General features: G+C 36.1%; 1 protein-coding gene across 5 annotated transcripts in view; it reads right to left on the bottom strand.

Moving 5' to 3' along the window:
- The window catches only part of METAP1D (methionyl aminopeptidase type 1D, mitochondrial), an 80,945-nt gene that overhangs the window by 11,842 nt on the left and 52,883 nt on the right, over positions 1 to 16,220 (bottom strand). For 4 of the 5 annotated variants that reach the window (XM_090280753.1, XM_090280747.1, XM_090280751.1 and 1 more), the window contains 4 exons: positions 6,765 to 6,922; positions 4,623 to 4,772; positions 2,850 to 2,998; positions 2,227 to 2,269 (listed from right to left, as the gene is read on the bottom strand). In XM_090280753.1, coding sequence (XP_090136879.1) covers positions 2,227 to 2,269; positions 2,850 to 2,998; positions 4,623 to 4,772; positions 6,765 to 6,922 — 500 coding nt within the window. The remainder of the gene's footprint in view (positions 1 to 2,226; positions 2,270 to 2,849; positions 2,999 to 4,622; positions 4,773 to 6,764; positions 6,923 to 16,220) is intronic. The other variant, XM_090280757.1, reaches the window with a different exon arrangement.

The following is a 16,220-nucleotide window of genomic DNA, read 5'->3' as shown; positions in this document are numbered from 1 at the left end:
GTTAAAATACTAACCTCTATGTTTCCTTGACTCCTTCACAAGTCTAGACACTTGAAAATATTTCACTTTGTTTTATGGACTTTGCCCTTATGAAATTATTTGAATGTTAAAAATAACAGTGTATATTGAAAGTCTTCAGGAAATGTAGAAAAGGCATGGAATATTCTCTTTGAGCACATTGAAAGCGGTAGGGAAGCATATGTTTAATTTTATTCCAAGCACCAATATTTTCTAGTGGACGATTAGGTGAGATAATAAATGTAAAACCCCCAAATCAGGTACAATTCAAAAGAAAAATGTATCATGAAACGTACTTCATTTTAGGTACATTTCATAAAATACCTCCCTCTATGATTTTGAGCAGGAAAGATACCAACAGAATATATGTGGAGCAAATGTGCAAGTATTCTAAGTAGGACAAATGATATAGGAAAGAATATCTTCCTATATCAATAAAAGAATCTTTGGTTATATCTTCACACATCCTGATAAAAAGAAAAAAGGTTGGATTAAGTTGAACAACTAAAAATCTGACTAAAGTCAACTACAGGATGCCAATTTCTACCTCATTCCCACTGCTGCCTAGGTTTCTTGATCTAGATATAGAATAACTATTATTAAAAATATTTCCTCTGTGCCCCTATGTTCATTGCAGTGCTATTTATAATAGCCAAGATTTGGAAAGAGTCCAAGTGTCCATAAGTAGATGAAGGGATAAAAAAGCTGATACATTTACACAACGGAATACTACTCAGCTATGAAAAAGAAGAAACTCTTTCCTTTTGCAATAGCATGGATTAACTTGAATAGTATTATACTAAGTAAAATAAACCAGAGAAAGATAAGTACTGAGTGATTTCACTTATATGTAGAATTTAATGAACAAAATAAACAGAAAAACAAAACAAAACAAAATAGAAACAAACTCATAGATATCGATAACAGTCTGATAGCTGTTAGAGGGGAGAAGGGATTGAGGGCCTGGGTGAAATAGGTGAAAGGATTAACCAAAAAAACAAAAAAGCCCTCATAGACACAGACAACAGTATGGTGATTATAAGAGGGAAAGGGGGGATCAGGTGAGGTAGATGGTTAGAAGATAAAGGGGGCATAAATGGTGATGGAACGAGACTGCACTTTGGGTGGTGAACACACAATACAATATACAGATGATGTATTATAGAATTGTACATTTGAAAACTTACATAATTTTATTAACTAATGTAACTCCAATACATTCAATAAAAAATTCAAGCAAAAAACTATTTCTCATTAATAGAAACTGTACTCCTTGAATGCTATCTATCTCGACTAGTTCTCATCAGATGTATAAATTATATTAATTTAACATTTATTTATTAATCATCAGGTATATAGAATTTATTTATACTCTACATAATCCAAAAATATATAATACAAAACTTTTTAGCAAAATGAACTACCAAAGCACAAAGAAGCCAAGTCTGGGAATAGTCAAGAGCTATGAATATTAGAAAAGGTTTAGAGCTTGGACGATTTGAAGTTCCTATGTTAAACTATTCTTGGTTGTTATTTAAAAGAAAGGCTGTTAAACATTTGGTGAAAACATAAGTTCAGAGAGGAAACCACCCTGCTTGTACGCTTTGAGTTCAAGCTCTCTATACCAGAAATGGAACACGATGCTACCTTCAGAGATTTTAATAAATCTAAGGAACACTGCTAGCAAAAGAGTTGCTGTCCAAATAGACTGACACACACAGGCCAACGTAGCCCCTAATGACAGAGTAAGATAATGACAGGCCCCACTCAAAATCAGCAGGAAGAGGAAGATCAATCTTGGCAGAGTGAAGGAAAAATGCTGGCTTTCTTCGTGTTAGCTCATCTCATACATATCTGGCTTCAGCAGCTGCCCAGTGCCGTGGTGCTCTGCATTAACTACACAGTGGATCAATAACAATTACACCTTCTCAAAAACATGACACATAGCAGGATTGGGTTGACATTTCACTTAGGCCAACATTGATCTCAGTGCATCTGATTCCAGCCATAAATTCAAGTCAGGCCTGGGTTTACTTGGAATAAACACAGAGTTAAAGACAAAAAAGGAAACCAGCTGCTTGCGTCTGGGTCCAGAAGTAAACAGCACTTCCATTGGTACAGTTCACGTTTTCAATCCACTCTTCTTCCTGTTGCTACCAGCAATTCTGAAGTTGATCAAAGACTATTTTTTTTTTATGATTTACTCACTGTGACATCAATGTTGATAATATCTCCATCCTGAAGAGGTCGACTGAAACATAAACAGGAAAAATGGTGATAGACAGATCTCAATAAAAGAAATATAAAAATAAATACCTAATGACTGCTATCACAAACCCAATGAGTTGCAATGATAATTTGGAGTAGGCGGAGGAATAAGTGGAATAACTATCTAATCTTTAACTTATGTTAGTCACATCAAATTTTACAAAAAATACATAGTAGGAGCATGTTACCATTTATAAAAATCCACTATTCTTTAAAAAAAGTACTTATTAGCTACCTTAATTTTGCAAAGAGCCAAAACAATAGTTGATAACCAATATTTATCTACATTTGAATTTTTATCATTTATATGGTTAAAACATGAGGAGGTAAAAGAAGAATTTAATGCACAACCACTTTTGGGGATTACATACAGCTTTAACATTAAATGCATCTAAATGTCCATTTAGAAGCAAAATACTTCAAATTTTTTGTTTTACCATAATTAGCTTCAGAAGTTTGCAGGTGGGTTTCAATTAAACAATAGTGTCTTTCACCATATGTTATAGATCTTAGTTCCATGTTTTAGTTTCCAAAGGAACAATATGTTATTAAGCAATGAATACCTGTCAGGAATACCATGACATAGCACGTTGTTTACAGAGGTACAAACAGATTTTGGAAAACCTCCATAGCCTAGAGGTGAGGGGTAGGCATCATGACTGATGATTTCCCGATGAACAAGAGCATCTATCTCTTCAGTTGTCATGTCAACCTAAAATATTAAATAAAGAAGTTTCTCAGTGACAGTTGAAGGCATTTCCTGTATCTGTTGACTATGCTTTTAGCTACAGAACTCCCAGGTGAAATTGTATAAATCTACTGTGATAAACTTGTGGTACAAGATGCAAATTAATTATAATAACATTAAAATCTTATATTGTGCCTTTTTGACAATCATTTAGGCATATAATGGTGTTATAGACTATTAGGAAATGGCAATTTAAAACTCTTAAGATATTTCAGAACATTTGTGAGTCATTAAATGACATGCCTCCTTTTTGGCCTGAAAATTTCAAAAATATGTCCTTAGGCAATTCCTTCCTCTCCCTCAATGGTTTTTACCTTGGACTAACAGAAGTATATAAATAAATACTCAAAAGGCTTGTCAGTCTAGGTGACAGAACTTGCAAAGTATGTAAATCCACACATTCATATCTCAGAGAAATCTTACATGGGCTTTGAAGCAGTGGCATGGAGATTATGAATCATCATTTAAAAAAATAGAGTCTGATATATTTTTTACAGATTTTTAAAAAGTTGACAGCTTTTTCAAAAATTATTATTGATTATGTTAAGGAGAGAGAGCAAGAGAGAGAGAGACATAGATTTGTTGTTCCACTTATTTATGCATTCATTGGTTGAGTCTTGTCTGTGCTCTGACCGGGGGATCATACCTGCAACCTTCACATACAAGGACTAGACTCTAACCAACTGAGGTACCTGGCTAGAGCCCATTTTTCACAGATGTGATTCACTTATCTTGATTTCTTTTATAACTAAATAAGTCAGTGTTTTTAAAAAATATTTTTCTCTTACTAGAAGCTATTCAGTTGCTCCCAAAAGAAAACTATAATTGAGTTATGTGAGCACATGAAGACTATCTTTATAAACTCATAAATCATGAATAAAATTCTAAAACAAAATCTTTTATTAAAAATTAACTATTTATTCAATAATTTCTTTGTTATTTTATAGTCACATTATATTTAGTTATGTTGCTATAACAAGTTTATGACACAGATGACACCTTAAGTGATTTCATTGTTGAGTCTCACTTCCTAAAATCTGTCCACCTTTTTGAAACTATAGGCCCATATTTTCCTTTACAATCCTTATATAGCAGTCTTTTAGATTATTCTGAAAGAACTAAATCTCGTAGTAAGACAGTTGTACATAATAATATTGCTCTATTACCCACAGCTTTGTGTATCTGGTCTGATCTTTTTTTGCAGAGCGAATGCAAGAAAAATACGACACAAAGGCTGAGACAAGCAACTCTTCAGGCACACGAAAATAACGGAAATAATGTGGGGAATAAAAGCAGAAGCTACAGGCAGGAGGAAAGGGGCAAAAGTCAAAGCTGGCTGCCATTGATCAACTTGGATAGGTTGATTGAGCCCAAAGTATCTCCAGAATTCTGCTATTTAAAATTGAGTTTGGATTTTAAATAATCTCCTGGATAAACACATAAAATAATACAATCCCTTTTCCCCATCCCAAGGCCTTAGTTAATTATTAACAAATTAGATGTGTACAAAAGAGTTAAACAGGGACAGAGGAAAAAGAAGAGGATTTGTTGCCCCTTATGTAAGTCTTGAGCTTTGGTGCGACGCCACCTTTAAACTCTTCCCAGCCAGGAGGAGGACATGACGGGCCAGCTGACAAGCTTGACGAAGCCCTTGAATCTGATCTTCATTCTTAACTTCTATGCTGTCTCCCCAGTCGGGTACAATGCCTGTCGTCACATAGTCTGGCTTCTTTATGTGCTTGAGGAAAAAGGATTGAAAACGAAGATCAGAACCCAGCGCACGACAATGGGATCATTTTTTCGGACACAGCCTCCTGCTTCATGGAGCTCTGCCCTTCCTGCCGGAGCGCCGACCTCCGAAGCCAGCACAACAGACCCTCCAGGCTGCCCCCAGTTCCTTCCCCTGCCCTTTTGAACTTAACATTGCCTGTTAGTGCTGTCTCTGGATGGTCTGTTAACCTTACTGTGCTCTGAGTCAAACTGGACTGAAGTAGACTTCTGGTCAAAACAAACAGTAGTTTTCTTCCTTCTCCCAACCCCGTTAGAACCATACTGTCATTGATGAAAAATAGCACTAAGCTTCCTAACTGTCAAATGGCTAATTAAGAGCACTTTCATGTTCTTAACACAAAGATAAAATTTATGCAAAAGATAGCTCACAACACCCTCTCTTAATGAACACATGTGAAAGGCTGACTGTCAAGGCCACTGAAGCCCATTACATACATATACACTTTCTTACACTTTGCAACTATACCCAAACTAATAAGGGACTAGAGAATAAAACAAAACAGCTTTCTTTTCTTTTTCTTTCTTTTTAAGTACATAAAAAATACCTATAACATTTTTATCATTTGTCAGAAACTAACAAAGTGTCCCCCAAAATTCAAAACATTCAACTCTGATTACTCTTGTAGAACATTCTCCATCACTTACTTAAATCTTACACACAGAACTTCTCTCAATTTCAAAGTTTTGTACAGCTCTTTTCAAACTACTTATGGAAACTAGTACATAAGCACTGCTGAACAGTACCCAGTAAGGAGCTGGGGACAGAAAGCTGAGAGACATAACACTATTCATCTGATATCACAGCAACTCTGGGAGGGCATCTGCAGGTAACGCCATTGCCTGGGTTGCCACGGCTGAGCTCTGGATGAGCATATTTCTCCTGCAGCTTTCCCACCGGTGCCCACAAAGGCTCCCAGTCTCCCACACAGACTCTGTGCTCTTGTCTCTGCTTTGGGATCTGGCCAGGTTACAACAACAGGCAGAAGGGCTATTGGGTTGTCACTGAAATTCTAAAACAATATGTTCTCTTCTCCAGAGATTTCTTCTTCTTTTCTACCTGAGAAAATACCAGGAACATACTTTGGGCTCTGGTAGCCTGTCTTGTCAGCCCTTTTGTCATGAAAATGGGCCGGTCACTCACCTTCAGGAAGTATAATATACTTAATGTGGGTTCACTGTAAAAAAATGCATAAAAGGGGGAAAGCAGGTGATTTTTTGTGACAAATCTATATTTCTTTCAGCTCTTCTCATTCATTCTAAGTAACCGACACATCTCTTTTATATTGCATTTAAAAAAAGGATAGGTTGTCTTCCCACAGAATTGTAATTTCTAGGAAAAAAGTCAATGATTCCCTGAGACAAGATGTTTAATTTACTCTAAAAGAGATTCAAAGACAGCAGCATTAATAACATAAGAAGTGTAAGAGCAGCTTCAGGAAAAAAAAAATCTACTGTATTGGTTTCTAGTAATCTCTCTTGAATGATTCCTATTTTATAGTCATTTTTTCCCTCTAAAAAACTTTTTAAAAAATCAAAAACTGCATATATTTTTTTTAAAGATTCTATTTATTTATTTTTTAGGGAGAGGGGAAGGGAAGGAGAGAGAGAGAGAGAAACATCAATATGTGGTTGCCTATCATACTCCGCATACATGTAGTTTTATCTTCATGTTAGAAATTTAATATAGAAAATTTCATGACAGCAATTTTAATTCTGAATAAGGTAAGCAGTTGTAAGCTCAGCCTTTATTTTTATAAATTGACATTATAGAACTGCAGGATATTAAAACTTCTCAAATCACAATTTAAAATCACAAACCAAGTTTAAAAATTATGATTCAAACAGCTTAGAAATCAAAGGTGCAAAAACATTCGATTGCTTCTGCAGCTAACCTTTATCTTGGCTGGAAAAAAGCAGCATGTAATAGGCAATACAGTACCTTAGGGACTGGATGAGCTGAAGAAACTGTAGCCGGCAAAACTACACTGTGTGAAATATCTCTTTGTCTCCGGAAAAAGAAATTTCTTCTTTGTTGACTGCTTGACTGCTTGTGTAAGTAGATATGATTGAGTGGTGGAGAGAAAATTCTATGACAACCTAGGAGCAGAAAGAGACATATTTTAAGTAAAGAAAACCTAACATAGTTCTACATTTTAAGATGTTGCGTAGTTGCCTATTAAATCATTATTCTAATCCTTCACTGGCTCAAAAAGGAAAAGCCCCAAATAGAAAAGCAGTGGCATTCCGAGTTCTAATACAACAGAAGCACAGCATATTTATTAGCTAATACTATGTTTACATAAATGTTTGACAATGGAAAACTCTTCTCTAATGGGAAACAAACATATAGAAATCTACTGAACACCAGGTCTATAAAAAGAACAATTTCTGCTAGGTACCTTACGCAGCAATGTCCTGGATGACCCTAGATTAGGGGATTGTTTGGGTGGCTTTTCATTCTTTAAAGACATGAAAAATCATGAACAAATTACCAGCTGCGCTTTTTTGCCCTCGATCGAATTACTACTCTGTGTTAAGTTCATGTGCAGTAAGGTATCATACTGAAATTCACTGTGATGAATGCTCAAGTCAAATAAAGACTAGATAGCAAAAATGTAGGGTGTAACCCTGACAGAAAATGAACATAGGGTATTAAATTACTCAAACAGGAATTCTGAAGTACCTATCAACATTTTAAATGCACATATCCTTTGACTCAGCAATTCATTCTTCTAAGACTTTATCTTGATGGTTCTACACAATGAGGGATATAAGAAGGTGAACCCTACTGCAGCATTGTTTGTGGTAGAAAAAAATAGGAACTAACCAAATGCCCATCAGTAGGGGACTGGTTAAATATATTACGGTATATCTATACAACAGAAAACTATGGACTAGGAGTATTAAAGAGAATAAGCTAACTCATCTGTAAGTACTGATATGCAATGAAGTCACGATACATTGTTAGGAAAATAGCAAATGCTGAACTTTATGTATAAAAAGTTCATTAATGTAAAAAGAGCTTATACATTTAGATAAGCTTGAGTATGCCTATAATATTTCTGAAACTTGATATTCATCAGTAGTGGTTATTTCTGGGATATGTGATTGGGGCTGGGGACAAAGACTTCTTGAATCATTTTATTTTCTTCTATTAGATTTTTCTAAACTATTTACTCACATAACTTCTATAATTAAAATAGTGGTTTTAAAAATCCCCAACATGTCACAATTACATGTCAGGGGTTGGCAAACTACATCCCAAAGGCCAAGTCTGGCCTGCTGCCTGTTTTTATATAGCCTGCCACCTAAAAGTGATTTTTATGTTTATAAATGGTTGTATCAAATAAAAATAACAATAATATTTTGAAACGTGAAATTATATGAAATTCAAATTGCAGTCCTCCTAAATCAGTCCTATTAGAACAAAGCTACCCCTACTTGCCTACATTGTCTACGGCTGCCTCTAAGCTACAGTGGCAGAGCTGAGTAGTCGTGAAAGAGCTGGCCCTTTAAACAAGTCTGCAGACTCCTGGGCTAGATCACTGGTTCTTAAAATGTGGTACCCAGAACAGCAGGATTAGCATTATATGGAAAAAGATGCAAATTCTTGGGTCCTTACTGATTCAGAAACTCTGGGATGAGGCCAGCAATGTGCTTTAACAAGCTCTCAGGGTGATTCTGATGCACACACAGGTTAGAGGAGTCCTGGCCTAGAGTAACCTTTCAGCTGTCAAACATAATGGAAACATGCACTGCAGATGAATACTGGCCCCCAAACTCCAGATCTCTAAGTTATCTGGGAAAAGGCATTGATGCAAATAAACCCCAATGGTCAGTGGCTGAGTATCGTAAGTTTTACTCAATTATGTTCTTCCATAAAGATCAGTCTAATATTGTTGAATTAAACTTACAGAAATGTTTTCAGTATTATTTAAAATAATTCCAAATACTGGACAAAATGTCTCTAATATCACTTTTTTAAAAAGTTGCCCGAGGTATATACATATTCTCTAAAGTTTGTAAAGTACAATATTCCCCTAAAGACACACTATTCCAAGATTGCCAAGTGGTATATGAATGTCAGGAAAAGCAGGTGATTAGCAAACAGAAGTCTGGGTTTTCATCTCAGCTCTACCACTTGATAGTTGTGTGGTACTGAGCAAGTTTCTTTTTTTGGGTCTCAGGTGAGAACTAATTTCAATACAGTATGTGTAAGTGCCTTACATTTAGTAGATACCCAATAAATAATAGTTCCTTCAAGAATACCTGAAAAGTAAAATAAGAAAGAAAACATGGGCTCTTCTATAGCTTCTAATACTAAGCACTTTTGTCAATTACTGTACTAGGCACTTTAAATATGTCAGCTCATTAATCTTCTGAGAACCCTATGAGTTGTAAACCATGTATTATTCCATTCCATAGTTGAAGACAATGAAGCACACAAAGGTAACTTCCCAGGGATATGCAGTAAGTGCCAAAGCTGAGGGAAAGCAGGTTGAGTTGCTCTCACAAAGTGTATTACTTCTCCCACATGCGTGAGAAAAAAATGAGCTAACACACATGGAAACACTCATAAAATATGAAAGGCACCCTGACACTATTAAAAGTTACTACTATTAAGTTATTTTTCTAAAAGTGGTAATGAGTTGACCTAACCTATCCACTCTCTCAAGACAAGCTCCCTTTGTTGACCAAACACATGATTCAGTGAGAAGTTGGGTGGGCAGTCTGTGGATATGGAATAGAAAATCTGGGTCCCAGCTATAGCAAAGACTCAAGTGGAACCAATCTATGACTATGAGCTCCCTAACTGCATTGGTAGGTCAGACCAAAGACATATTTTTTTCTGAGGGAAGTATGTATTATGATACTATTAATAATGACAACACTGATAGAAATAGTAACAATAATAGTGGTTAACATTTAACGGCCACATTCTTTGAGTAAGCACCGCGCAAGCACTGCGCTAGGTGCTCTATGTACACGATCCCACTGTGTCAGGCGGGCAGGCAGCTGTTGCTGACACTATTTTGCAGAAGAGGAAGTAAAGCTCAGCCTCTGCTGATGGGTCCATGGCTGGCCCTGCCTCAGGTCCTCTGAGCCCAAGTCCAGGGCTGTGGCTGCCACTCCAAGCAGCCTTGCAGCAGTGTGCAGGGGCTCTACTAGCCAGCATGCTTTGCTTTAGAATGTGTTTTGTCAGGGAATGGATTTTGAGGAAAGTCTTTTTTTAATCATGAAAAAGTAAATATCATGGAACCAGCCAACATTTAGAACTAAGGTAATTCCCACGAAAATTCTTAGAACTGACTTAATTGAGAAACACTGTCTGAAAGGTGGGAAAACAGCATGAGCTTTGAGTTAAGCAGGTCTGAGATACCAAAGCTTCCGAGCCTCTCTTTCATCACCACTACATGGGAACAGCAGTGCTTTCCTCACTACTCCGCTGTTGTAGGCGTCGGCTGAGATAACCTATATATGTAACCATCTTTAAAAAGTAGATGCTCCATGGATGTTAATTTTTTCCTTTCCCTTGTCAATTCTTGGACGTGTTTACTTTGGACCTCTACATTTATTTCGTTTCTTATTCAACAACTACTTACTGAGCTCCTCCTATAGGCTGTGGATGCAAGGTGAATAATGTGACAAAGTCCTTGCTCTCGTGGAGCTTATATACTGTGGTGGGACGCAGACAAGAAGCAAACAGATACATTAGATTATATCAAATGATGATATACATGATGCAAAACAGGTCAGAGTAACACAGCATTGGATGGCATGTGGGTGCTAACTTCTACTCCTGGTTCTGCCAAGAGCTAACTGTGACTTTGAGCAGTAACATGAACAGTGAGCACTGACTGAAAGCTTACTGGTGCCACAGATGCTACCAGTGACATAGGATGCTTAGTAAAATGAGGGAGTTGGACTTCATAATCTGTGAGGTCCCATTTAACTCTGACATTAATGCCTTCATTCAGCAGCATTTGATTGTCAGCCTACATTTCAGGCTATGGGATGATGTAGATTCTGATCAATTTTAGGACTCATGGAGATATTTTTTCAATGTGGCTGATAACACAGAGAATTCATCTTTATCAAGTTTAAGTGCACAGTCATTATAGAGGGAATCTTTTCTATGTACTTAAACTGGAAGCATGAAGCCATCAGGCCTCCACTAGGTTATATGGATGAGGCTTTTGAGACAGTCACTTCTAGGATGAACAGTATTGCCAATGTACCTGTTCCACCAAATGATGGGCTCACTGCCGAAAAGATGCAGGCACATTCACACATGACAAACATTGGGAACACAGCCTGAGTCTATCCAATTTGTTAACAATTATGGTTCGGCAGTATACTCAGCAATTCTGCTTTCGTAAGATACTTTTTTATTTGAATCAAAATCTTTTCTTTCAATCTGATAAAAGACATCCTATAAATGTTGTTACAAGGTAACAGGATAATAAGGTACTATACCGTTTTATTCCACTAACTATTCATTACAAACCAGAAAAAAATATATAGTGTTTTCACAGGGGAAATGAAGAAATGGGATTAGGTCAATATGCACCTTCTGACTAATGGTGCTCCACTTAACGTGGCTAAAAAATGGGAGGGGGCGAGATCCTCAACTTTATCATATTGGAACGAATAAATAGTAATTAACAAATTTTCTAAATGCAGAGTGAGCATAATTAAAATGCCCAGTCCCAAAGATAGTCAGGGTCACAGGTTAACCAAACAATATCTGCTACAGATCATTCTATAAAAGGTTTGTTGAGTTTCCTATAATAAGCACCATTTCCTTATAGAAGCACTGCTTTGCACACCAACAACTAATATAATGTTTTATGTCAATTATATGTCGATGTTAAAAATGAATGAACGAACAAATGAATGAATAATAAATAATAAATAAATAAAAGTGTTTCTGATACCTTCTTCTAACTACGTCTAACTTCCAACTGGCTACTTTCAATGTTAGAGCTAATCTGATGCACGACGTCCATCATAAGAAGCAGGAACACCAGCCAGATTTCCATCAACCACAGGGATGGCCTCTCTGTCTCTGGGCACCATTAATCTCTCAGGACCCATAGCACACCCTCTTTGGTTAAGGCTGTTTTGGGGAAACAAGGTTTCAGTGTGTACTAGTTATTGCAGGGGGGCAAGTTGACTACGTAATCTGAAGTTTAGGAGTTGTCAGTAGAAAACCATCAGAAACCACATGAGAGTAGAAGAACCCCAGTTCTGCAAGGAGCTGCTTTGAACTAATTTGATCTTAAAAGACATGATCGTAGTGAGTGCTGTTACTGTTGGTTACATAACAGAATTTCTACATAGGGTTTCCTTAGGCAGTAAACCCATATGTTATTTATTATGAACTCTAGAATATTTACTGTTATCACAGGTAATAATAAGGATTATTTTCATTGTCATAAAAATTCTATCAGTGCTTAGTTTCAGCTGAACATTGGAAATTATAGGCAACTGCTTCTTTCACTTTACAGAGGAGCACACTGTGTGGCCTGAATGTCTTCTGAAATTGTTACATGTCCTCTGGATCCTGCAGCATGTTTTTCATTTTAAATTTGTGTTGCAATAAAATCTAGGTTATGATTTTAAATATTTTTATATTTGGTAATAGCATCAATTCCTAAAAGCTGTATTTATTTCCCTTTACAGATTAGGTCTGAAAGTTGGGATTACAGAATTCAAGTATGAAAGGGAGGAATGCATTTTAAATAACTTATGTTGCTGCACAAATATGCCCTATATTTACTGGCCTCTTACTCAGGGTCCAGTTTAATTGTTATCTGCTCATGCATTCTATACCACATAATGAAGCGCTTCCATGTCACCCACTGGGCCCGGGGTTTCACGTGCACCTCTACCAATGACCCTTAATTAAGCTGATTTTACCCTTATGAAAATGCGAGTTTTCTTTTGGTCAACAAGTATTTTTAAGGGAGCGGTCTGAATGAACTTTCAAAGAGACATTTAAATGTTTGTTATTTTAAGCAGTTGTAAAACTGAACAAAGCATATTTGTACTCAAGTGTGGGCTACCAACACTAATATTTTTCACTGTACATTTCCAGGGAGGCATTTTCACCCCAGGGTGTGCCATCAATACCCAGTTATGTTACATTTCAGAGGTATCAAATATCTGAGTAGAAAACAACACAATAAAGTAGCCTATACTACTTTACATGAGCCAACACTGTCAACCAGAGATAATATGTAATTTAAAAGACACCTGTAAAATGTCTTACTGAGTGTATTTTTTCATAATGATCAGCAAATGCCAAAGTCTAGTAACAAAACTATTATTTATAGCATATCAACATCTAATTGATTTTACAAATGGAGGCAATTATTTTGGATGAAGGAAGGAATGCCTGCCAGATTTAAATGATTTATGATTACTAAGAGAGAAAACAACAGTGTTTTGCTAATTCATTTTCAAATACAGCTCTTACACTCACTGATAATTTAAATTTTAAACTGAATGATTTGCTTAAATAATACATTAACTTAAAAAAAGCAAACTGAGATATTTTTAACTGTTTAGAAATATTGCTTCCCAGAGTAGGCTCAGACAGGAGGACTGCACCACAGAAATACACTTTTAAGGCAGAATTAGAACCACAGAAAGACCACACTTCATGAACTCCAACCAGTTATCCAGAATAGGTGCTCAGGTTCTTACAGCACTGTGTGCTTCAGGTCTAAAAGAGAACAGTGCAAATGCATACATTCCTTATATTTCTTGACTAAAACAGAAGCTCACGAAGCTCATGTTTCACAAGAAATAACCTGTGCATTTGTTGAGGGGGAAAAAAAAAAAAACAGCTAAGGGAATGCCCCAGGCTGAAGCAGATACTGATTGGGCAAAGCTAAAGGACAAGGGCCCTTGATACTAAACAAAAGCAAATTCATTCTGTTGACAGATGCTGATCACATCAAAGCAACAAGAAACTCCTCCAACTCCAATTTTTTAAAAAACAATTAATATCTCTCTACCATCTACACAATAAATACAAAGTAAGTTTTTAAACCAATCATAATAAACACGATTAAACTTGTTTTTAAAAAGTTTCAGTTCAGTTGAAGACTATTCTGGTGTGTTTTTCGCTATGAGCTTCGCCAAACAGTGGTTTATTCATTCCCATGGACATGACTGGGGAGCCAAGCTGGCCATGCCATCAGCCCCTTCCTTCCAGGGGTTAACTGCTCTGGCTGCCAAATAAAATACAGAGTGAGCCATGTAATTATGGAGACAGTCAAAGGGCAGGCTCTATTTTGAAATCTATTTGCACAGACAAGGTCTTCCAATTGAGCTGACAGGAAACAAGCCGGTAAAGAGCCTCCTTCTCCCCAGATGCTTTCCACACTTTTTCTCCAATGCAGGAAATCATGGATATGGACACCATACACCATTGCTTCCTGGATTTCAAGCTAACATGCCATTACAAGAAGAGTAGATCTGTTTCACAAACTCTTAAAAAACATTTCCCCTCCTAATTAACAGCATTTGGCAATAGCATTTGAATGATAAAGCTACAATGTTTATTAAACAACATTTATAAAGAGAATGCAGACCCAGTTGTTATGCAGGTATTAGAAAACAGATCATTTTCTTTAGTGTTCAATATAAAGTACAATTGAGTCTAAAGTATACTAAAGATTCTACCTGACACCCAACACTGTTGTCCTTAAGAGCACTGTAATGTGACATTCTGTGGCTTTAGAAGTTTAAAAGTTAAAGTTATCTATAGCTAAGACTGCTAAAACACTAACACAGACTCTACAGAAATAAAAAAGAAATGTGTAAAATATTTTATGTGACAAAACAAATCACAAGTTTTCATGCTGAAACCTAAAACTTTGTTGTAATGGCTTAAAGCTCTCAGTTTGCAATATCTATGAGACTTCATCATTCTCATATACTACTAATAAAAGTAAGTAGTCAAGTGAAGGTGAGACAGACATCTTCACCACAGACACTAGCTTGTGGATGTCAGAATTCATCAAGCCATATATCAGGGCCTGGGAGTCCTGGTTCTAGAGAAGATGAGCTGCAAAGTCAGCCATAGTTAAGAGTACTTCTGGGGAGAGGAAGGGCTGTGGCCTGAGGGCATTCTCTTCCAATAATAACAACATTCAAGAATGATGCCCAGGTCATGGCAAAACATGACCTTCCCCAAGGCTCCATCAGGAAGTTGGCTCCATGTACATGCCTCCTCCTTTTTAAAATTTATCAATAGCAACTGATAATAGTATAACATCAATGGCAAGTTCAGAAAGGGTTTAAGAAAATACTTCATTTTGCTTCTTTATAAAAGCTAATTGGATAACATGTGATGATTCATTAACATACAACACTAGCACCCAGGGATCTACAATTTTAACAAAAAGCAGTCCCCGGCTTCTTAGGAGACAAAAACAACTCACCTATTCTAGAAACACAGATTAATAAACATAGCTACTTAATAAAGTAGACTCATGTTTGTGGGCCTAGAAAAAATTTTATTTAGGCTGGCCCAACCACAGCTGGGGAGGGGTGTTAATGATTACAATTAAGAACTCAAAATCTAAAACTAAAAGCAGATCATTTGGTGGCTAAGTGGAAATTACACAGAAATGATTAATTTGTAAAAGAAAATAGGGCTATTGTATGAAATTTATCCATTTAAGATAAAAATCTTTACTTCAAATTTTTAATCTAAATTCATCTTTATAATCATAAAAGAGTAACACTGAAATAGTATATGCTTAGAAAATTCTATTGTCTGTCAGATAAAGTTTAGAAAAAGCAGCTTTTTAGCACTTCAACAATACATATACTCAGGCAACTTCATGGACAAAGAAATATTGTATTCTCCTAGGGGAAATAAAAGAGTTGTTTATTAGGGCCATGGTTAAAATGTAATAATTCATTCTAACTGAGCCTTGTGAAAAATGTCATCAAAATATCATTTTCTTTGCCAGATTTTTTGGATGCCGTAATATCATTTAAATACAGAATAAAAGACAAGCTCTGATCAGAGCAGAAGTACATCAAAATGAACCAAAAGCAAATGTCGTTCCATCAAAGAAACAAAAAAGAATTTCACAGTCCTGGGACCCAGAGAATGCACACTTCCAGGTTAGCACAGAACATCTGGCAAACTTCAATTTCCCAAAGTCTCTGGAAAAAAAAATCCCTGTTACCTCACATATTTTGATTAAAGAAGAGGAAAATAGAAACATTTTATATTCAAGCACATAAATAAAAATCAGAAATAACAACTTCACAGAAATCATACACGGAGTTCAATTTCTGAGAAAATCCATATAAAAATATCGTAAGTTTAAAATAATTGATATAGTATGAAAGTCCTTCTTTAATT

Source organism: Furipterus horrens, unplaced genomic scaffold (genome assembly GCF_987537825.1).
Source record: "Furipterus horrens unplaced genomic scaffold, mFurHor1.1.pri manual_scaffold_1, whole genome shotgun sequence".
NCBI classification, from domain to species: Eukaryota; Metazoa; Chordata; class Mammalia; order Chiroptera; family Furipteridae; genus Furipterus; species Furipterus horrens.
The sequence above is the reverse complement of the archived record's forward strand: the minus strand, read 5'-3'. Positions and strand labels throughout refer to the sequence as shown.